This window comes from Hydra vulgaris, chromosome 08 (genome assembly GCF_038396675.1).
Source record: "Hydra vulgaris chromosome 08, alternate assembly HydraT2T_AEP".
In the NCBI taxonomy this organism is placed as follows: domain Eukaryota; kingdom Metazoa; phylum Cnidaria; class Hydrozoa; order Anthoathecata; family Hydridae; genus Hydra; species Hydra vulgaris.
In genome coordinates, this window is record NC_088927.1 from 12,208,681 (window position 1) to 12,233,396 (window position 24,716).

Consider the following 24,716-nt stretch of genomic DNA (forward strand, 5'->3'; position numbering starts at 1 on the left):
CATAAAATTAATCAGAAGTATATATCTTATTTTGCAATGACTAAATAAAAAATCTCAACAACATTCTGAAGAAAAAGTAATAAACATCATAGCACCACCATAAAGTAGTTTTTTTTCTTTAAAGGAAATCATTTCATGTCTGTATATATATGTTTTTTTAATGGAAGATTAAGGTTAAATGGGATTTTCTTTTGTTTGATATCTCGTTAAAACCCATTTCAGTAAAGATATATTTATTATTTAAATTAACATAAGTTGTTATTATTGTGTGTATTTCCAATATTTGGTCAATCATTTTAAACAAAAACAACAAAACAAACCTGTGGTTTTAACAACTAAAATATAAAGAGGTTTTTATGTGTTTTAAGTTCAGAACAATGAGAAAAAATGCCTCTAACTATGTATTTTCTACCCCATATTTTATACAAACTTGGACAAAAAAAGCACTCTTTTTGCAGACAAAGTACACACAAATGTGAAGTCTAACAACCATAGAATCCCATATCAACTAGTCACATGATATTGTTACTAAATTAGTTATTTGATGTAACTTTAAATCTTTAAAAAGCATAAAAACCACAAAAAGCTACTATATTTTAGCCGTTTTTTCAAAGGCGAGATTCCTACTTTAAGAGTTATGTATTTGCACAGAGAAAAGATATCTTGCTTCTATTTTTTTTGCCTTTTAAAGAGGCTTTTAGTGTCATACCCTATAATTTAGGTCCCTGTACACAAACCACAAGTGTTAAAGAGCTGATTTTTTGTCAGGTTATAGCCAACACATATATGTAAAGAGTTTTTGATATTTTTTAAAAACTTCATAACCCAAAAGTGAAAAACAAAAACAAAATAGATTTACAACGGGGCTCCAAGTGCGATCAGTAGCGCAAAGTGCTATAAAATTTTAAATGCGTTTCTCTCCTTTGGCTATAGAGTTTAGATTTTAATTTTTACATCAGGTGATACCTAAGACCTTGCAAATTAATACCCCGTTGGTTGTTTTTTTAGTCCTCAAAATGGAGGTTTGGACCGTTTTTGAATAGGTGTGATAGGCTGTTTAAAGAAAAATACTTTTCAATAAAAGTTGGAGGAACAAAGTATTTCAATTACTATAAAGAAAACTATAATCTTTCCTTTGGAAGGCCGCAAGTTGACATATGCTGCACTTGCGAGGAACTCAATATAAAATTAAGAGGTCCTCGCCTCAATGAGGCAGCAAAAAGGTGTGCTCAATCTGAACTTGATGTACATAAATGCAAATCAAAAAAGTTTTATGATAGAATACGAAAAGACGTCAATGACAAGGACAGTAGTCAAATTTTATCATTGTGTTTTGACTTTATGCAGAACATACAGATCCCAAAAATACCAGTACAAGAAACCTTCTATCTGAGACAACTTTCAGTTAATGTTTTTTGTATTCATAACAATAATAGTAACAAAGCACAGATTTTTGTTTACCACCATGATAAATTTATGGTACAAAAAGTTCAATCTTCAGAAATTTTAGACTTCAAGACGTGGTGGTCGCAGTTTTATAAAAAAAGTTGTGTTTCCGATGAAACCAAAGGTAAGCAAGTCAAAAAGGACAAAAAGCAGTACTTTTCAATAAGCAAGTTCATGCACTGCACATATGATATAAAATTGCCTTCTAAGGTTATTGGCCGACCTTTCGTTGATTCTATAATGAATCCCAGCTTTTCTTTTAGAGCAACGGGTTTCCCAAACTTATGTTTTCCAAGTAAAGAAGCTTACCCTGCAGGAAAAGTATCAATAAAGATTGAAAAAATGGCAGACATAAAAAAAATACAACCCTATATTCCAGTGGAGTTTGAAGACTTTTATGCTGAAATTTATATGTGGCCAACAACCGAAGTAGTTGAAGTTGAAAACGATGACGAAATTGTCATTGCTCGTATTGCTTATCTAAGACTAAAGAGATTTATTTGAAGATGGTATATATTTATGAAATTAGTTATTTATAAATAAGAGAATATGTAAATATTGATTTCTTGGTGTTCTTAGTAAATAGCATTGTTTTAAAACACATTTATCTGTCTATTTATTCAAATTATGCTAAAAGGGTATAAGTACAGGAACTTTAATGTTTTTTTTCCATATGAAAACATTGTAAATGTCATTAATCAAGTATGTTTTATAATAACTGGGGTAGTAAAGAATTCATATACAAAAAATTACATCTTTTTGGTCAAAAATGAAGAGAATGCAAAGTTTTATTTAGTTTTCTCAAAACTATGCGTTGTTGACTAATCCCCTTTTACCATGAGCCGATTCAAATATATTAATGTTTAACAAATATTTTAAATTTATATTATTACTAATAATTATTAAATATCTAATATTTAAAAAATAAGTATATAATAATTTAAACTTTTTTTGAATCAGGAAAATTTTTAGTTGAATAAAGAAGTTGTCATTAAATTGTGCTATAGAAAAATATTGACAGAAATGCTGTGAACAAGTTATTAGAAATAAATACTAATTTTTTTTTAATACTTTACCTTGAACTAAAATTTTCCAGAATTAAAAAAGTTTAATTTAAAATTTATCGACAATATTACACTTTCTACCCTATCAAACGTATGATATAATATCAATATTTAAAATTTTACGCATCAATTAATAACATAACACCGACAATAATATATTTTAAAAATCCATAATGAATTCTGAGTCACCTTTTTGATTGAAAAAATAACCAACTAACAAACTCTTAGATAGTCTTCATCCATAATAAATCATAAGATCTGAAAATTCCCGCATGGATTCCTAATATATAAATCTACAGTTCCAGTGTACAACATATATCTTCTTTTAAGTGATGCCGTAAATATATTTGTATTTTGTAAAAAAGCAGACACTTTGATGGTTATTTTGCTTCAAACTACTATATAACTCTAATTCAGACATATAATTGTAAACTGGAATTTGAGATCGACTAGAAAACTATCTTTAAAAGTAATAATAATGATAGCGAATAACGTCGTCATGTAATCTATCAAGCTGATTATTTTTAGTTTTAGTACTAGTTTTTAAAATTAATTGAATTTCAATATCTATATAACTTTTAACTAGCAGACTTTATAAAAAAACGAATGATATATGTTCGAACTTTATTTTCTATGTAACGAAGTATACTAACAATACTATAATATAACCCTATTTTAATGCTAAAGATTATACTTTTTTGCAATTTTCGAAAAAAACTATCGTTTGCGGACGTTTTGGATCAAGTTTCGATAAATTATTGTATTTTTTTAAAAAAGCATTTGGGAGAAAAACGGCTAAAAATAACCGCCGTGTATTAGCTGATAATTCCCTAAACTTATAAACTAAACAGTATTTGTGTAACATTACTCTCAGAGATGTTGTCTCGATAAAAATACTCATCTTGGGCAGATGTTGAATACATCCAGCTACTGTCTTGTAGAAGGCCTCCTAGGCAAAGACTTAAGGGGTAAACAGATTCTATCTGTTGACCAGCCTCGCACCCCTTCTTTATCTATTAGGCTTGCGCAGATTTATTTTTAATACATTGTTTTCAGTTTAGGATGTTGAATCCTGAATCTTCTTGACTCAATGCATTGGTTTTGCTTGTGTCTCTGTTTTTATGACTAGGCAACTGATTCTTTTATCTCCTAATGAGGGTACAGCTCTAAAACTCAGTTTTATGGTTCTGGGGCTGGTAGTCAGGTTTCCCTAACTCTGTGGTAGCTCTTAGAGTGGCTGATTCCATCAACAGCTGAAAAATATCAAAGTATTAACAGTGCCATGTTGCGCATGGATGGTGTCCCTGTTCGTACTTTTGGTGCGCATTGTCAAGGCCACATTTAGAGCCTTTGTTTCGGCTTAGGGTTTGTTAATAGTAATGAGGCAATTGCTTAGGTACGGTTTGAAAATTTTGACTTTTTTGCCGACTAAATATCCAAAAATTGCCCTTTTGGGGATTGATTCTATATATATTGGGGACTCCAAAACAATAAATTTTAAAACCCTGGATTAAGATCCAATGAAGATATTTAGCTTTGCGTATTTTTTTTTTTTTTTTGTGATACTTTACAAATATTTGTTAGCAAAAATAGATTGTTTTTTTACCATACTCTAACGATTGCGACACGACCAATTCCTTTAGACAGTCATTTAGAATATTCTCTTTAAATAATCATTAGTGATTGCTACACAAGTAATTCCCTCCGGACCAATATTTGTCACACTCTCTTCAGACAATCATAATTGATTGCAAAATTGTTTCCTTGGAGAAAAATTCAGCACAAAGAATTTGCACATAAATGAAATAAAAAGATGTAGCACTAAACTTATGATAGTCACAATACGAGAAACTACAAACTGTTTAACAGTATATAATTATTTTTAATATACTTAATATATAAACGTAAATCAAAGTTAAAAATATCAACATGACTTTTTTTCTTTATGTAACACTTACAAACTAAATAAAAATAATAATTCATAGGTATTGAAATCATTGTTATGTTTAGCTATTTTTAGAAAAAATAAAAATGCCTACATTTTCAAAAACCATAATGATTGTAGAAGAACAGTGTGTGTTATTTGTATGAAGGAAAGTGACAGAGAAATTTCAAAACATTTCATTTCTGAGATTCATTGCTTGATTTCATCTGATGTGAATTTTCAGGATGAAAGAATGTCACTTGGAGTTTGTGTTACATGCAGTTGCAACCTGAAAAAATTGGGTGATGAAGCTAATACCTTAAAGGCAATACAGCTCTACAGTTTTAATTCCATTGTTGTGAAGCCATTAACAAGACTTACAACATGTTGTGTTTGCATTGTTTGTCAAATTGCAAAGGTGAAAGGCAAAGAAAAACATCCATTTGAAAAGGGCCTTGCATCAAAATCTTTGCAAGAAGAAAGAAAGTTAGATGAAAAAATGCTTGTCTATCATTGCTCGTGGAATTTCTCACAATTGCAGTGATACAACTCGCCGTACAAACTTATATCAATTTGCATTGGAAGGTTCTGTGGGCGCAGAACAAGTTGCTTCAACTGTCATTGCATCGAAAGAAGCATTTCCGGGCGGAACAATTCGTCTTGGTCAAGCTCATGGCAAACATCTTCCGATAAGAAAAGGTTAGTTAATTTATTATTCTGTAAATTCTGAGCAATACAATTTATATGTGAAGTAACTGATTTAGCTTTCTTTCTTAAGGAACATCTCAGCTCATTCACTCTTTTAAGGCCCTCTGACAACAAAAAATATGGTTGATACTCAGCAGAGTACTGGGCTTTCAAACAATAAAATCAGAAAGCTTGGATTTTTTTTAAACTAAATTTGTCCAGTTCGCCTTCTTGAGCTAAATTTTCAACAGAAATTTGCATCAGCAGGATCTAGTCGAAAAGATTTTTTCATTACTACCAATGTAAAATTGCCAGATTCTAATTAGGTTTATGACATTGTTCATTGTATCAATTTAAAAACCCAGAACGAAAACATCACAGTTTCAAAAGATTTGATGAGCTCGGACACTGTGAAACTGGGCCTTGATGGTCAAAGCTAGTTTGAGTCTAGTTTCTGAACACCAAACAGAGCAACAAAGTCCAGTAAAAAAGTCAATTATGTTGGCTTCAAGTGAAAATTTTAAAAGCACAGGTGTCAAAAAGCAACTAATTGTAGCAATCTCAAAAAACACCCCTGAAACATTTAGCAATATCAAACTGATTTTGGACCTAATGCAAGTTAATGAATTAATTGACAAATTGATTTGGTCATGTGACATAAAGCTTGCAAATATTATCTGTGGAATTCAGTCTCACAGTAGCAAGCATCTTTATTGCTGGTGCAACATTAGGTCGACAAATTCGAACAGCTGTGGCCAACTCAGAACATTTGGAACAATCAGAGAGCAACATCAAAAGCTAAAATAAAAGAATGGTTAACTTCAATACATATACCATTACAGCCGTACCATGGAGGTTACGTCATTGGCAATGATTGCATGAAGTTGCTGATAAAAATTGACACTCTGAAGCAGATAACCGTGGCTATTAAGGCATTTGAAGCATCCATCTGCCATGTTCTACATTTGTTTCTCCTATTTGTTAATTCTTGTTTTGGATGCTCACTCTCTCCAGACTCTGAGAAAAAAATTCAAGAGTTTAAGAGCAATTATCTAAAGTTGACTGTTTCTGTCATACCAAAAGTTCTTGTTGTCTTTTACCATGTTCCACAATTTCTAAAGCACCATAAAACTAGTCCAGGAATTTACAGTGAGGCAATCCATTCAAACTTCAAGCCAAACATTGGCAAAGATTCAAAAGGATTATGTCTCATCCGGATTATTCCAAACAGCTGATGAATTGTGTTTTTGATTACAATAACAAAAAATTCTACAAAGCACAAAAGGGTAAAACGAAGATATTAAATTTAGAAATGTTGTAAATTATTTTACATATTTATTGAGTATTTTTTTATTGTTATCTATTTATCATTTTATAGCAATATAATAAAATATATATTAAAATTATTTGAACTAATTTAGGCTTTACAATTCCAAAACCAAATATTTGAGTAGGTAAGTGAGAAAATTCGTTAATTTCGAAGCTGAAAATCTTCCTTGGATTTTAATCCTACATTTTAAAATTTATTGTTTTGGAGTCCCCAATATATATAAAATCAACCCTCAAAAGGGCAATTTTGGGATATTTAGTTGGCAAAAAAGTCAAAATTTTTAAACCATGCTGGCTATTAAACACCATACTGAGTACTATATATGCTTTGAGTTAAGTTCTTTAACAAATTTAAAAATGAATAAAGTACCGAAAACTATAAAACACAAAAAACCATCGTCATCACCGAGTTCACTTATATTCGTGGTCTTCAAAGTAACTTTTCTTCTGTCGAGTCTTATCTCTTGCAAAAGACACCAGACTTACTTGCTCTTTGTGAGACTAATTTGAGTTCAGCTGTCTCATCTTGCGATCTTAGTGTTGATGGTTATCTTCCTTTAATTCATAAAGACTCCAATAGTCACATGCATGGCCTAGGTATTTATTCGTAAGAAATCACCCATTTGTTGAGAACTAAGTTTGAATCCACAGAATATTTTTTTATGTGCTTTCGTTTAGCACCACTTCTTTTTCGTTTATCACCTTTCTCTTTGTTCTATATCGCTCTCCTTCGTCTCAAGACTGCACTCTTTTTGTTAGTATTTCTGATCATATTGACCAAGCCCTCTCTCTTTATCTATCAGCCAATATTGTTGTTGTTGGTAACTTTAATGCTCATCACACTGAATAGCTTGGCTCTTGTGTCAGTGATTCTTCAGGCGTTAAAGCCCACAACTTTTGCCTTTTTTAACCCCTAACTCAAATAGTCAACATTCCAATTCGCTTTCCAGACAACCCGAAACATTTACCTTTTCTACTCAACTTATGTCTTGTTTCTGATCTTATTCAGTGTTCAGTTTCTTCGCATTCAACCTTACGTGCTTCTGATCACAGTTTGTTCTCTCTAAAACTATTATCTCATTCTTCTTCATCATCTGAATCCCCCTATCACCGTGCATCTTACAACTACCTTAAAGCTGACTGGGACTCTTTCTATGATTTTCTTTGTAATGACCCTTGGGTAGAAATCTTTCGTTTTCCTGCTGACAAATGTGCTTCTTACATAACTTCGTGGATTCAGGCTGGCATGAAATTTTTTATACCCTCTCGATAATTCCAGGTCAAGTCTCACTCTTCTCCATGGTTTTTCTCACATTGTGCTCCTGCAATTTCCAATCAAAACCGTTACTTCCATATCTCTCAGCAAAACAATTCTTCAGAAAACAGACGTTTGTTTATTACTGCTAGAAACCATTGTAAAAAGATTTTGTCTAACGCCAAATCCCGCTATTCTAAGGTCATTAAATCTCGTATTTCATCACAAAAATTAGGCTCTCGTGACTTCTCGAGAATCTTTAATACTATCATTAGTAAGGGAAAATCTGTTATTCTACCTCTCTTGTATGGTTCAGACTTTGTCACCTCACCTAGAGGTAAAGCTGAATTGTTTGCTAAGAACTTTTAATCAATATCATCTTTTGATTCCACTAGTTGCGTTCTACCTGATATAGCCGTCAAACGGGTTGATCCATTGCTCGACATTCGTATCACTTCAGCCTCTGTATCTAAATTTTCTGATTTTCTGCTTAGACTCTTCCATAGCTTGTGGTCCGGAAAACATACCTGTTATTTTCTTGCAGAAGCGTTCTTTGGAGCTATTGCCTATACTTTCAAAACTATTCAACAAGTGTTTATCAGAGCCTGTAGAGCCATTGTCTATACTTTCAAAACTATTCAACAAGCACTTGTCTTGTTTTTCAGCTTGCTGAAAAGCGGCACCTGTTATACCTATTTTCAAAAATTCTGGAGAGCGATCTGAATCGTCTAACTACCGTCCCATTAGTCTTCTTCTTATTATAAGCAAGGTCTCTTAATCTCTCATCTCGAATCTAATAATTTACTTTCTGATCATCAATATGGATTTCGATCTTCTCGTTCTACAGCTGATTTGCTTACAGTAACAACCAATAGGTTTTATCGTGCATTAGATAAAGGTGGAGAGGTTAAGGCCATTGCTCTTGACATTTCTAAAGCTTTTGATAAAGTTTAGCATGCTGGTCTTCTCCATAAGCTTATTTCGTACGGTGTATCCGGTAACATCTTTAAGATTATTGAATCGTTCCTTTTCAATTGTAGAATAAAAGTTGTCCTCAATGGACAGCACTCTTCTTCTTATTCTGTAACTTCAGTGGTTCCTCAAGGTTATCACAATAATTTAGATCTTCCTATACTTATGAATGGTAATGTACTCAAAGAGTCATCTACTCTTCATCTTCTAGGATTAACTCTTTTTTCCAATCTTTCTTGGAAACCATATATCAAATCCGTTGCACAATTAGTATCTGCTAAGGTTGCTTATCTTTATCGAGCTCGACACTTTCTTACTCCGGATTCTATTCTCTATCTCTATAAATCTCAAATCCGGCCTTGTATGGAATACTTTTGCCATATATGGGACGGATCTTCTAATGATGCCCTTTCTCTTTTAGACAAGGTGCAAAAACGCATTGTAAAAATAGTTGGACCTGCTCTTGCAGCCTACCTCTAACCATTACCACATTGTTGTAATGTTGCTTCTCTTTCTCTTTTCTACAAGTACTGTAATGGGCACTGCTCTAAAAACTAGTATCTCTTGTGTCATCCGCTAAAATTCATTCTCGTTTTATTCGTCATTCAATTAAGTCTCATCCTTTTTCTGTGACTGTTCCTATGTGCTCCAAAAACTCTTATTTGTTTAGTTTTTTTCCTCGAACATCGGTTCTTTGGAATTTATTTCCTTCATCTTGCTTTCTTGATTCATATAATTTGCAATCTTTTAAGTCTTGTTGCTCTACAGTCTTCATCTTTTCTTTTCCAATAATTTCCAACTCTCATTAGTGGGTACTTGCAGTCTTGTTGGAAGCGAAGATCTTTAAAAAAAAAATTTTTTAGGAGGTTTTCTTTTAATAGGCCAATGATTTTTTAAGCCTAATTACACTAAAAGTTTTCATTTACATAAGTGAGTTTATATTTTCTAATATGTAATGCCAATTTACACTGAATGCATATATAGTTTCTTTGATTTGTTGATAACAAATAAAAACGCGAATACACAAGAAGCCAAATTTGGGGCAAATATAAAATAAATGCAATCACAAAAAAAAATTCTAAAAATGTTGACGTTTACCTTGTGCTCAAGCGGGAAAATATCCCGAAGAATGCCCAAACTGTTTCCTAATTATTTGGCTTTGAGTTCAAGGTAAATCTCAATATTTTGTAAAAAGTTTTTTTCTTATGTGATCATAATGGTCCAAATTTTTTATTTAGATTGTTGTGTATCCTTTTTTTTTTCATAAGTGTTGTTTAAAATAAAAATAAGATTTTGCATAATTTATGCACAACAAAAATTCTTATTTTTTTGTGTGTTTGCGCAAAATTCTTTTTTTTTCGCATTTGCGCTGAAACTATTTTTGTGAAATTACTTTTTAATATAAACAATTATTAGAAAAGACTAGAATACACAACAATCGACAATTATTATGAAAAGACTAGGATACACAACAATTTTGCAGCTTGAGCACAAGATAAATGTCAATATTTCTGGGATTTTTTTTTGTAATCGTATTTTTTTATATTTGCCCCAAATTTGGTTTCTTGTGTATTTGCGCTTTAAAATTTTTTTTGAACACCCCTAGTGTGAAAAAAACAAAAATTGGGTCGATTGCAACTGACAACCCCCTCAGCGGTAAAAGCATGACATCCCTCTTTTCAATGCATTTTTCTTCAGGAGCATTCAGTTATTAGACAGCATTAAACAGCCCAATTTTTAATTTAGTATAAAAAAAAGTTGCATTAACCAATTAATCCAATAATATATTAAGAATATTCTTAATATATCATAATTACGATATATTAGGAATTTAAATTTGGGTAAGGTAAAAAATTTAAATTAAAGCATACAAAAAGTCCTTTTCCTTGAGAAATTATTAGGGTGTGACATTTTGTTACACATTTTGTGTGTGTGTGTATACAGAGGCGCTCAAAGGTGGAGGATCTGGGTCAGTTTCTGCTGGGCAACACGTTTATGGGGCATCATAAGAGGATATAAAAATTACTTGAAAAATATTATCAGTACGAAATATATAAAATGGACAATAAAGAAATCAGAATTGTTTCATTTGTTAATACATTTTGATTTTCTATTTAATTTTGATGCAATCTGATTAAAAAAATAAACATCAAAACATGAAGTAAAAACAAACCTATAAATTAGTACCGTAAACCGGGGTAACTTTGTACCAATTTTGATAAAGAAGATAACTTTTTGAAAAAAAGGAATATTTTTCCAAAACTATTTTGATGCTAAAAGTTGTGCATTACTAATATCATTTAATTAGTAAAATGGCGTATTCATTGTATTCATCAAATCCAAGATTTTATGGAAATAATGAGGTGGTCAATGTTACCCGGCAATGGGGTAACTTTGTCATAGTGAATTTTTTTTTAGCACCAGATGTAAATTAAGTGTTATTAATCACATTTAATGTAATTTAAACTTACATTTAGCATTTATTTCAGAAATGGGTACCTAAAATATGTCAAGAAATTAAAGAAGGAACAATAAAAATAAATATAAACAGTATTAAAGAAACATATTAGCTAAAATAATTTGATTTATTTTTTTTTTTTTTTTATTAAATGTCAGAAAAAGCAAAAAATAAGAGAGTACTAAAGAATTAAACAAACAATTTGTAACATAAACTCTGTTTAAAAAAAAAAAAAATTAGGCATCTCTTTAGTAATCTATCATAAATTCAGTAGTGACTGATTCACCTTCAGATGGTGTTTCTGTTTCACTATCGTATTCTACAGAAATAGATTGTCCTGGTTCAATTTTAAGTCTTTTTTTGGATATATTATTTTTATTTTTACTTTGTGTAACATCTTTTTTATCACCACTGTCATTTTTTTTCTCATTTAATGTCTAAAAGACCTTGGTCTAAAGCTTTACGAGAACTCAAGACGTTTTCACTTGGTAACTTGATATACACTGGATTAGGATTAAATGGCACCAAACCACAAGTTCTAAATCAACTTATTAAATTTTTTCTTGAACATTCATTAATGGATGTCATTAAATCATTCAGGAACTTAGAGAAATCTTCTTTTGGTAACGTTGCAAATTTTTTATCACAAGAAGTAAGTTTCCAAACTAGAAGTATACTTCTCCATGCTTTCTTTAATGGTGCAAAGAATGCAATATCAAGAGGTTAAAGCATATGGGTTGAATTGGGCAGAAGGCATATGAATCTAGGCAAAAGAATTTCTCCGACACCATTTCCACAAAACATTATAGAGAAACCAACCTTACTGCAATTCATTATTCTCTCAGGGTACTTAGTTCCACATTTCATAACAACATTTTTATTTCCAGGGTCATCACGCAAATTTGTTTCATCATAATTTCAAATGTTATAAGGTGGAATTCTTTCAAGCTCAAGTCTAATATTGTCAAAATAAATTTTTAGTTGTTCTTTGTTTATAGCTGCATGTTTTCTTATAATATTTGATGCAATTCTATGGGTTAACTGTGAACATTTCATAAAACTTGAGACCCAATCATCACCATTGTTTTTAAATATTTTTACAGTACAATTTTGCAATTTTAAATAACCAGCAAATAACATTTTAACATCAAGTTTATTTAATGGAAATCTCCAATCACACATAACCTTGATTCTAGATGAAAATAACTGCTCCTTATCATAAGTAAATATGGCTGGTGCACCAATGCATTTTTTATGCGTTGACTTCATTTTATTATGTATAGTGCTTCCTGGTATACTAAACCTTTTTGAGGCTTGATGAATAGACATACGTTCATTAATTGCACCCATACACTCTTTCAAAAGAACTGGTATTAGAACAAGTGTTTATGCACATTTTCCAACACTATGCTTGTTATATTTACGAGGGATTAAGCTTTAAACAAAAGTAAATATAAACAACACAAGCAAACTGCAACGTAGTAATTTATTAAACTATTATATAATTTTATTAAATTGCAACTAAATTTAAAAATAAGAGTCTATAAATTTTAATTTTGTAATAAAGTTAATACAATTATGATTTAGCAACAACAACAACAAATAGTTTAACAAGAAAATATACTTTTTTTAAAATCCTAAAATACATTCATGCTAAAAACTGTTTTTCAAAATAAATTGTTCCGATAACATGCTTCAAAAAAATACTCTAGTAATAATAAATAACGATCAAACTACTTTAAAATGAATATTATTTACATGGCCAAAGTTAGCCATTCCAGACGATTTTTTTATAATCTAAAAAAACATATATAATTTATATCATCGTATAGAGCTTGACCTGACTTAAAAAATGAGGGGTCATTCGACCTTTGAAGTTAAGCGGATCCAAAGTTATTGAATTTTTTGTAGTGCAAAAATTGATGATTTTTTGACGAAAGGTATAGGGCTTAAGTATGGAAAATTTGCAGTGTTATGGCACCGAAAAAGAGAGTATTTTTGGATCATATTGACTTTTGAATAACTTTTGAACCGTTATTACATTCGACTTGAAATTTTCCATAATGATTCAACAACTATAAGAAAAGAAAATACAAAAAAAAATTTTTTAAATTCTGTCGGGATTGCCCAGAACTGTCTATTTTACAGACTGAGGGTTTTTACTTATTTACTTAGTTTTGGTGTCATATTAACTCTTGAATAACTCTTGAACCGTTATTACATTTGACTTGAAATTTTCCATGTTGATTCACCAACTATAAGAAAATAAAATACCAAAATATTTTTATTTAACTCAGTCGGGATAGTCCAGATTTGTCTATTTTACAGACTGTGGGTTTTAACTTATTTACTTGATTTTGGTGTCATATTAACTTTAGAATAACTTTTAAACCATTATTACATTTGACTTTAAATTTTCAATAGTGATCCAACAACTATAAGAAAATAAAATACCCCAAAATTTTTTTGTTCAACTGACGAGATTTACCAGAATCATCTATTTTACAGACTGAGGGTTTTCACTTATTTACTTAGTTTTAGAAAATAAAATTTGGGGTTATATTATAATAACACTATACAAATGTGCATAAAGGAACCATGGAATCCAAATAGTACATCATTTTGAAATCATTGTATAATTTACAGACCGGTCAGTAAATTACTGCAAAAGGGCTACACAAACCAACTGGGCATACCGACTTTGAATATATTTGATATTTTTCAACCGTTATTAAATTTGATTCGAAATTTTTCATAATGGTCCCATTTTTATTCATCTGACGAGATTAACCAGAATCATCTATTTTACAGACTGATGGTTTTCACTTATTTACTTAGTTTTGGAAAATAAAATTTGGGGTTTTATTATAATTACACCATACAAATATGCATAAAGGAATCATGGAATCCAAATCATACATCATTTTGAAATTATTGTATAATTTACAGACCGGTCAGTAAATTACTACAAAAGGGCATTAAAATCTGTCGAAATTATTCAGAATAACCTATTTAACAAACAGAAGTTTCTTCAATAAAGTTAAAATTTAATTTTTAATGAAAATAACTTACAGCAAACGAACTTTCTGAAATTTGGAGTACTTACAACTGCAATAGGCAGGTATAACAGCAGAAATTATATCTAAAAATGTAAAAATATTATTATTAGAAACACAGATACACAATAACGTGTTAAAAATATTTTGTTAATTCATTTTAGAAATATATAAATTAAAAACATTTAAAACTAAATAAGTATAAAATAAGAAACTTACTCTTTAAGATTGCTTATGTGAACCTATGAAAACGCCTAAGATAAAAAAAAATGAAAATAACATAGAAAAATGTTTTTATTCTAAAACTTATTTCTTGGCTTTTAGTGAATGATTGGAAGTAGCAAGTTTCAGTAACGAAACAAACTAATAATCATTTTTAACAATAGACACCATCGAGAAGGTAAGCCAAGTTGTCTATCTACACAAAACATCACAACAATGACATCACAATCACAAAACACACAGACCCTGTGGCACTAAACGCTCCTAAGTCACACTTGTGTCACTAAGTAATGGGTTAACTTTTAACCAAAACTAGTGATCATCCTGAAAAGCTTAAAGGTGGCTCTATTTGCAGATGACATAAGAAACAAATGGATTTCAATCATCTTGTTTAAGAACTGACTTGCTAACTGTTGTTACAGAATGGTACTACATAGCATTACATAGAGGTGGTTAGGCAAATTCTACTGCTCTGGATCTCAAAGGCTTTTGATAAAGTCTGGCATTATGGACTTACCCATCTTTTTGCAATTTTTTAAGTTGTCTGTTAATTGTTATCTAGCTATATATGCAGTAGTGGTGTTGTGGTAAAACGCTCGCTTCATAAGCGAGAGGTTCCGAGTTCGATCCCTACCACGCCCCTGGTAGTACTGCGCTCAACTAGTTTCTCCGAGCAGCGGCCTTGTTCATCGAGGTTCGTGTTTCGGAGTTATAGAGTTGAGAGAGGGTTATAACCACTATTAAGTAGCCTCCTCATCTGTAGTGGCCTTCTTGGCCTTGAGGAGGTGAATAACAAAAAAAAAAAAAAAAAAAATATATATATATATATATATATATAAACTTCATCTAGGCTCTTCCAGTAACTTCCAACTTTAAAAGTAGTTACCTTCTGATGCTTGCTCTACCCCTACTTCTATCCACAATAGTAAAATTGTTCCCAATCAAATTACTGTTGTTGTACCTTCTGATTTAATTTTGAAAATTGCTAATGATGACTTTTCATGCTGTTACCCCAACTTCTATTGCATACATCCCTTTAGGAAATGGTTCTAAAAACTTTCTTATTAAAACGCAATTTAATCAAGTGAATCTTCCAGTTTCTAATTTGGATACTACCTATATTACCTGGTGATTTCACCTATCAAATAAAGACATTTTAATTTGTAACATGTAATTGACGTTTTTGAAGAAGGTAGATATATCTAATGGTCTAATTATAAGCAAGGGTTTTGAGTCTTTAATTAACAAACACTTATGCTCTCCTCTTGAATCTAATAACTTACTTTCTGATCATCACTATGGATTTCAATCGCCTCATTTTACAGCTGATACTACCATTTATTCCTGCCTTGATAAGAACGCAACACTCTCTGATTGCTTGAAGAGGGCATTTGAGCTTAAAAAGGATCTCACTTCTGCTACAGCATTAGGCTCACAGTGGCTGGTGAACTTTAACTCAAAGAAAACATAATTTTTTTCAGCTAATCGTTATCTCCATAATCTAGATCTTCCTATATTTATTAACAGTAATGTACTCCATGAGTCATCTACCCTTCGTCTTCTAGGATTAGCTCTTACTTCCTATCTTTCTTGGAAACTGTATATCAAATCCATTGCAAAATTAGCATCTGCTAAGGTTGCATCTCTTTATTGAGCTCAACACTTTCTTACTCCGGATTTTATTCTTTATCTCTATAAATCTCAAATCCTTCCTAGTATGGAATACTGTTGCCCCATCTGGGGCGGATCTTCCAATAATGCCCTTTCTCTTTTAGTCAAGGTTCAAAAATGCATTGTAAACATAGTTGGACCTGCTCTTGCAGCCAACCTCCAACCATTATCACATCGTCGTAATGTTGCTTCTCTTTCTCTTTTCCTCTTTTCTACAAATACTATAATGGGCACTGCTCTAAAGAGCTAGCGTCTCTTGTGCCATCTACTGAAATTCATTCTCGTGTTACTCGTCATTCAATTAAGTCTTATCCTTTTATTGTGACTGAAATTGTAATAAAGTTGCAAAGACAAATAAATTTCGAAAAAAAAATCAAAAAGAAAAGAGAAATGTTGTTAACAAAACCTCAGATTAGAGGGTGACACAAGTTTATTAACAAAAATTAAAAATAAAAATAATTATAGAATACCAAGACCTGCCGCTGTAGCCAACCATTGTCGCACTGTCATAGTGTTGCTTCTCTTACTCTTTTCTACAAATACTATAAAGGGTGATGTTTTAAGGAGCTAGTGTCTCTTATGCCATCTGCTAAAATTCATTCTTTTATTACTTATCATTCAATTAGGTCTCATCCTTTTACTGTGACTGTCCCTAAGTGCTACAAAAATTCTTATTTGTGTGAGTAATCATTCAGCATCATTTTACTGTATATGTTCCTTCATGGTCTAAAAACTTTTTTTTTCTTTAACAAAACATAAATATACATATAATGACTTACGCGTGCATGAATGCTGTACCAGAGAACACAGACATACATACAATTCCAACAGAACATAGACATACATATAATGACTTACAGGTACATAAACAGAAACTTACATATATTGACTTACGGGTGCGTCAACACCGCTCCAAAGGTCCAACAGAACACAAACATACGCATAATGACTGATGGGTACATAAACACAAACATATATATATTGACTTACGGGTGCGTAACACCGCTCCAGAGGTCCAACAGAACACAAACATACACAAAATGACTGACGGGTACATAAACACAAACATACATATAGTGACTTACGGGTGCGTTAACACCGCTCCAGAGGTCCAACAGAACACAAACATACACATAATGACTAACCGGTACATAAACACAAACATACATATAGTGACTTACGGATGCGTCAACACCGCTCTAGAGGTCCAACAGAACACAAACATACACAAAATTACTGACGGGTACATAAACACAAACATACATATAATGACTGACGGGTACATAAACACAAACATACATATAATGACTTACGGGTGCATAAACACAAACATACAAATAATTACTAATCAGTAGATCAACACCGCTGTAGAGGTGAACAGAAGACAGGTATTCATATTATGACTTGTAGATGCACCTACAAAAATATACATATAATGACTCACAAATACCTAAACACAAGGATAGATATATTAATGGTACATCAGCGCAAAAATAGAAAACATAACTTACCAGTATGTTGTCATGGCTGCAGAGGTCCAACAGAAATCAAATATACATATAAAGAATTGTGGGTGCGCAAACACTGCTCCAGATGACCAAACAGATTACAAACATAAAGACATTAAATTGAATAATAATAATAGCAAATATAAATGCAATAAATTGAAGTTGAATTGACATTGCGTCAAAAACAATATTAACAACATTTTTGTTTTTTTCGAATTTCGCCCTCCACATAACCATCAGCCTTTCCCTCTATCACAACACATTTCATCCTCCACTCTTTGACTAACTCGATATCGTATTTATCCTCAAATCCGTCATATAGTATCTCAAACTCGCATTCATCATCAAATTCATTGTCATCTAAAACACTTACTACGAGCCCTGAATACCATACATCCTTTCCACCTTCATCTACCATTTTATGTTTAATTCTTTTTCCTAAAAACTTTGGAACCCCTCCCTTTGATGTGCCTGCTCTTATTATTTTTCTAGTTTCCATTAATAATCTAGTGTCACCCTCTAATCTGACCTTTTTTTTTAATGTTAACAACATTTCTTGTCTTTCATTATTCTGTCTGATGACTGAACATTTTATTGTATTTGCTCGTTGTTCTGGAGCATCTTTTAAAAACTTAAAAATTGATAGCAGGTTTGTTTTTAACGCCTCTATACCAAATTTTTTGTAATTTTCACCTTTTACCTTTTCTCCTAACTGTAGCCACTTTTCTGGAAATTTTTGCTGTAGTACTTTTTTTCGAAATTTAATTTGTCTTTGCAACTTCATTACAATTTCATTTTCAGTACCTAAGATTTGCTCAAAATCCTCTTTACACAAAATTAAACCACCATCCTTCCCAATTTCTGTTGTCAAAAACTCTTTTTCTTCGCTTGCCTTTTGCTCCTTTATTTCCTTTTCTAAGTTGCGCTTGTCCATCTCATCGATTTTGTACTGCAATATATTTGCTTTTTTTTCTCTGTACTTTCTGATATATCCTTTTCTATTTCGCCTTGCTAGTAAAACTAGCCTTGCCAATTCTTCCTGGGATTTCCCATATATCCAATCAGCTGTTTTGTTATTGTTAAACATGATGACACCAGCTGCAGCTACTGTTGCCATGTTAGGTTTCATTTTTAACCTGCGGTCATAAGAAGCAAAGTCACGTTCAGACACAATGTTAGTACGCGGACAGTTTTGAGTTTCCTCAAGGACACCAACATCTGGATTGTGATATTTCCCTCCAGGCAATTGGTCTCTTAACTGACTCTGGATCATAACTGAACACGAACAACATATAACTTCAAGACATTCTTGTGTTAAGGCATCCAAAAGTGGGTCATTACAGTTAAAAAACAAACAATCAAACAATTCATCCTTAGTGAGATATTTGACATCAAAAAATGTAGAACCACTTAACATTATTGATGCATCAGAAGAACAACAAACAAAATAATTAAACATTTGCGACCAAACGGTATTTAAAGAAAAAATATGACCTTCTTCTTCAATAATACGAAAAAGAGGTCCTGATATCAGTTTATTAAAAATTCCCAGAGCTCTGGTTGAAGCATGAAAAATTATGTTGTCAATATCATGCCTAATTGATTCATGAAGGAAATTTGAACCATCAAGATTAAAAACAAATTCTTTAAGATGATCTTTATGAAAATACGTTGCTCCACCAAGTAAAAATATAATGTTAAACCGATGATGCAGAAATGAAACCATAAAATTTTTTGAAAACTTTTTACGCAAAAATGCCCTCCATTCATCAGCTTTCCCGTTCCGTTGATCGCCATGTCTATAGCTTGTAAGTTTTGAAAGTTCATACAAAATATCAAAGGTACGTGAGTTTTGAGAATTTATAAAACCACCATGAACACTACCTTCCTGCTCAACCACTTTTTCCCATTCTATGATTGCTTTTTCTGCATATATTCCTAAATTATGGATAACATGTAAGCCACAAAAAACATGATGCATTTGAGAAATTTTTAATTTTTCATTTAAAGGAAGTAGTTCATAGTTTTCAACAACAAAAGGCAAAATTGCTTCTCTCCAATGTTTAAATTGGCTAAAAAAACTTGAATTAACTATGGTGCGATCTGTCATCAAAGATTTGAATGAAAAAATAAGCTTCCGAAGATCATCCTCATAGTTTTCTTTTTCAGGAGAAAATATCTGAGACATATCAGTGAGTAAATTTTTTAGCTCTCCAAAATAAGATTGTGCCTCGCCTGAAAACATATCTTCTATCCCAAACGTGTAGCTTCCAGATGACGTTGTGACTTGAAAACTACCAATCTCTCTAAAATTATACTTTGTGCCATCTGTATGAAGAACATTGTGTGTACTATCCAATATAGCCTCTCTAACCTGTGCTTTTGATAAAAGGTTCATTTCACTAAAAAATTCAGCAGCCAAAGATTTTTTTGGAAGTGTACCACATGAAATTCCAGCCATTTTTTGTAGTACAGTTCTGATAACTGATTCAACATTGTTAACAGAAACATTTTTACTTAAAAGGTCATAATGTACAGAGCGAATTTCATCATTATATCTACCTCCTTCAAAAACATCAATTACATTTTTTTCAAAAAAGTTAACTCTTTCCTTCAGCTCTTCTGAAAGATTTTCAAAGTAATTTAAACTCTCCTTTAAGATTGAGTCATTCGCTTCATCAGATGTTTTCAAAACAGTGTTTTCAATTTTTTTCTTAAAATACCATGCCTTTTGTCTATCTGATTGTGAACGTTTTCTAGCCAAATCAATTTCTTTTTCTAATCTAAAATTTTTTTGCAACAATTGGTTAATCCTACAATCCTTTCTAACTTCTCTTTTGTTGACATTTCTGACATTATATTTTGACAAGATTGCTTGATATTTTCTTTTATATTCATTACATCTTTTATTAATTTGTCTGTTTTGTAATTTAAGATAATTAATTCTCTGTTTGTATTTTTTTATTTGATAGGCCAAATCACCTGATAATATAGGTAGTTTTTTATCTGAATTGGAAACTGGCAGATTCACTTCATTAACTTGCGCTTCAAGAAGAAAATTTTCAGAATCATTTCCTAAAGGGGTGTATACAATAGAGTTTGGGGTAACAGAACACAAAAAATCATCATTAGCAATTTGCAAGTTCAAATCAGAAGATACAGAAACAGTAATTTGATTTGGAACAATATCACTATTGTGGATAGAAGTTGGGGTAGAACAAGCATTAGAAGGTGACAAACCAACAACATCCGGAAAAGCACCAATAAAAGATAAAGCAGAGCTTAAAAAATACTTTCTTAAATCAAAATTTTTGGCACGATTTACTTTTGCAATAAAATCTTTTGACTTTTGAAGGCACTTGATCAGCATAACTCTAGATATAGGGTATTTAAACAAGGATGTAAAAAATACTGAAAGATTTGGCCATGTCAAGTTAAATTTATCTTTTTCTTTACAAATTTGTAAAAAATGGCGATTGGTTAAAACCAAATCTGGATTTTTGAGGGATACAATGCCTCCATTAATATTAAGATAATCCATAACAGTGTCAGATACTAAAATTAAAATTAAACTTAATTTAAGTGACATAAAGAAAAATAAGGGGTGGATTATTTTGGTTCTAATAAATTGAATTAATAAAATGAAAAAAATTTGTGCTACAGTATTCCTAATTTAAAATTTTGACTTACTTTCTTGACTTATAGATGGAGCAACCATTTTGGTGAGACTATTGTTAATGTCAACACCTAAAAAAAAAGGAATTAAAATAATTATTACAAGAGTTCATAGTATTTAATCAACAAACAAATAGAGGCAAATAAATATAAAAAGATATAATAAATTTCTTACACAACTCCATTTTCATAAGCTTTTGTTGAATACTATTTTCAGGTTTTTGTTTTGAAAAAAACAGTTTAAATAAGAGCAACCTGTAGTTAAAATAGCAAAAATCAAGATTTTAACTTTCTTGAAGAATGCAGACCTTTTACCTGGGAAAAAGGAAAAGATGTATTTTCATTTGATTAAAATTTTAAGAATTATACTTTCACTTTCAATTTAATTTTCATAATCTAACCAAAACAAACGCAAAAATCAAAACAGATAACGTCATTAAATACGCGAACAAAAGCATATATATATACACATAATTTATATATGCAAATCCTAAGTACCAATTCTTTAGGTAAACTTAAGTAAATACTTGTTTTAAATAGAGGAAAGGCTAAACTTGCAATTTCCACCTGGACGTTTTTCAAAAACACTTTTTTTTTTATATAAATCAACCTTGAAGTTTTTAAACGCTGAGAACTAAAATTTTTTGTATAAATGTTAAAAAACGTCCAGATTCCATTAGATTCCCCGTCCTTTTCTTAATAAATATGGAAAGTTTCATAAAAATTAGATGTGTTTAAGATCTTAGGAATCCTTACCTTCAAAAGCTTCGTTTTAAAAAAACGTTCCCGCGGCAAGTTTTTTTATGAAAAGTGGTCTCAAGATATGGGTAATATATAAATGAAGCCATACAAAGCTTAATACTTTCTATATACGGTTGCAAAGAAATTGAGTAACACTAACTGATGCAAAAAACCTCAAGGCGCTAGCTTAACCATACAAAAAGATATAACAGAGCAAAGTTTATGAAAATTACGTGTTTTTTGTCAAACGTCAAATGTTTTTTGTTAAGCCGTGGAATCGCTACCAAAGTTACCCCAAAAGAGTATAAACCTACGGGGTAACTTTGACCACCCTGTAAAAAAACCAGAATGTTGTTACTTGAGCCAAAAACTTTTCACCTAATTTTATCTGAACCTTTGTCTTTAAAACAGAAGTAAAACTGAGTTGTTTGCTATCATTTTTATCTTCGCCCAGACAACATTCTGTTTTACAGTTTTTGATTGTGTTTTACCAAGATGTAGTTTTCATTCTTTTTTACTTATAGTAAAGAGCATTTGCAACAAACTTCATATCAAAATTTAAGCAAGAAAGATTGCATTTACAAATAAAACAAAAATAGTAAAACGTTACATAACTGTTAAAAAGTTATAGATGTTTAATTAAAATTTTTAAAAATGGCCAAAGTTACCCCGCTGGCCAAAGTTACCCCGGTTTACGGTATAGGATATATTATATATACGAAGTATATAATCTTATAGTATTTCAAATCATCAATGATACAATCATTTCTCTATCGATTATTATTTATACTAATGAAAAATTGAATGGATTTTAATCAATTAAATAAAAGTTCCTATATACATAATTTATATACAAAACATAAAACTAAAAAGAAAATAATATTTTTTTTTTATTCAACAGCAAATAAATACCAATATCTTTATTTAAAAATAACTAAGTTATTTTAGCCATAACATTTTTATTAATTTGTGGCTGCAAAAATAACCGTTTTATATCTTCTAAAGCATATTGGCTATGAACGCAAGACCAAATTTAAGGATCAACTACATTGCTGCACGTCGCTTTTTTATTCTCTGTTCTTATAAAAGATTTGCGTGCTTGCCGCTTGTTAATTTGATGTTTCTTACGAATATCTCTAGGATAGGAAAGGCTTCTTACTCTTGCGAACAAAACAAGCATACTTTCAAGAAGAGAAAAATAAATTTCTTTATCAATTTGCACTTCAGTACTGTAACATATATTGTTTAAACTACTTATAATCACAGAGTCCTTAAACATTTCATTAACCAGAGCTTTGCTGTTAATAGATGTTACAAAAGATTTGCTTTTTTTACGAAACATTATTTCACATTAGATAAAGGTATTTTGAGTATAGATGTTAGTTTTAAATAAACCACCTCTGTTCTTAGTATTAACATATTTTTGGGTATCATCTGAATCAGTTATGCATGCTGATAATATTTCTTTGCATTGTTTTTTATACTCCTCATCAGATTTATAAAATTTTAACTCTGAGTAAAGTTTTTGAACAACATAGCCTGACAAATATTGAGTTATACTTAATTCATTATCAGAAAAAACATAAGATGATGAAACTTCGCTATGAGATGAAATATTATGTTTACTTTCTAAAAGATCTCGAGGTATGTAATTTTCAACTTCAGTAAGCAAAGTATTGGTCAGTAAAACATTGTCAAATTTAATGGCAATAAATTTTTATAAAGAAGTCCAGAAAATTGAGAATAAAATTTTTCTGCATCACCATTGTATTTTGAATTAAAACCCTGTAATTTTTCGAAAAGAGAAATTGAACTTTCAGATCTAAAACAAAAATTCTGCTTTAAAAATTTGATTCGAATTTCTTCCAGCAAGCATAAATCATTTGATAATTTAGAAACAGATTCTTCAACAATTTTCTCAAGATCAAGATAACTAAATTGTAAGAAGTCTTTTTCTTTACTAATTGAGTTGACTTGTTCGTGTTTCGAAGTTTTATGCCTTATCAGGCCATATTTCGTTTTATGAACTTTACAACACAAGTCGCACGAAAAATTGGATTTTAAACAAACTTCAGATAATAAATTATCTAGTTCTTGTTTGATTTCCATGTTATTGTCAAAAATTCTATCAGTTAGAGCCATATAAAAATCATCAAGCTGTGTTTCTAAATGAAGTTCACTGCTCATTTTAAAAACTTGTGCAGGGTGAACAAGCCAAAATTTAAAATTCAAGTAAAAACGGCAAAACAATAAAAACGCCACATGTTTCCAGACGATCTATTTCTTATGACTATGTATAAAGCCATTTATATATTACCCCACTTATTAAACCCACTTAATTAAACCTGGTGGCCCATGCCCCCAGGTTTTGACGAAATTGACGAAATCTCCCACAAATCATTGCGCGGTTATAAAATACACGTGCTAAAATGGTAGGTCTTTTCAAACCTCTTGGCGTTCAGATATAGTGAGTCAGTGCGTTCAAATTTTATTTTTTCCATATTAGTTAATTAAATAATAAATGAAAATTATATCGAATGGATATCTATATCTGATTTTCCTCTACAATAATAAGAATAGCTGCATAACAAAGTCTCCATCCTTATGTGATTACTTCTGAACCTAAAGCATTAATATGTTTAAGTTTTATGTGGCTAATGTGAGGCTTAAAGAGAACTTGTTCTTTAACTATCACTATTATATTTAAG

General features: G+C 31.0%; 2 protein-coding genes across 9 annotated transcripts in view; one reads left to right on the forward strand and one right to left on the reverse strand.

The window, feature by feature from the left end:
* The window catches only part of LOC100203239 (small ribosomal subunit protein uS2), a 75,262-nt gene that overhangs the window by 46,045 nt on the left and 4,501 nt on the right, over window positions 1-24,716 (forward strand). Inside the window, exon 2 of one of the 3 annotated variants that reach the window (XM_065803099.1) lies at window positions 24,447-24,475. In XM_065803099.1, the coding sequence (XP_065659171.1) occupies window positions 24,447-24,475 (29 nt within the window). Of the gene's footprint in view, window positions 1-24,440; window positions 24,484-24,716 lie in introns of those variants that run through there. The other 2 variants (XM_065803100.1, XM_065803101.1) reach the window with 2 other exon arrangements.
* LOC136083623 (uncharacterized) lies at window positions 12,903-21,552 on the reverse strand. Of its 6 annotated transcripts, none has more exons than XM_065803096.1 (7): window positions 21,443-21,552; window positions 21,283-21,339; window positions 17,596-21,147; window positions 17,430-17,500; window positions 14,411-14,445; window positions 14,208-14,277; window positions 12,903-12,932 (listed from the first exon to the last, which is right to left on the reverse strand). In XM_065803096.1, the coding sequence occupies exons 1-3, from the start codon at window positions 21,456-21,458 to the stop codon at window positions 17,783-17,785; spliced, it is 3,438 nt and encodes a 1,145-aa protein (XP_065659168.1). In that variant the 5' UTR covers window positions 21,459-21,552; the 3' UTR covers window positions 12,903-12,932; window positions 14,208-14,277; window positions 14,411-14,445; window positions 17,430-17,500; window positions 17,596-17,782. The 6 variants fall into 6 exon arrangements, with proteins under 6 accessions (XP_065659168.1, XP_065659166.1, XP_065659167.1 ...); XM_065803094.1 differs by having other exon boundaries at window positions 17,420-17,500; XM_065803095.1 differs by lacking the exon at window positions 12,903-12,932 and having other exon boundaries at window positions 13,489-14,277.

Bases quoted from the DNA above. Each gene is read 5' to 3' on its own strand.
- LOC136083623 (XM_065803096.1), bottom strand. The intron at 21,148-21,282 runs GTAAGTCAAAAT...TTTTAATTTTAG, and splicing joins TCCATCTATAAGTCAAGAAA to TATCTGACACTGTTATGGAT.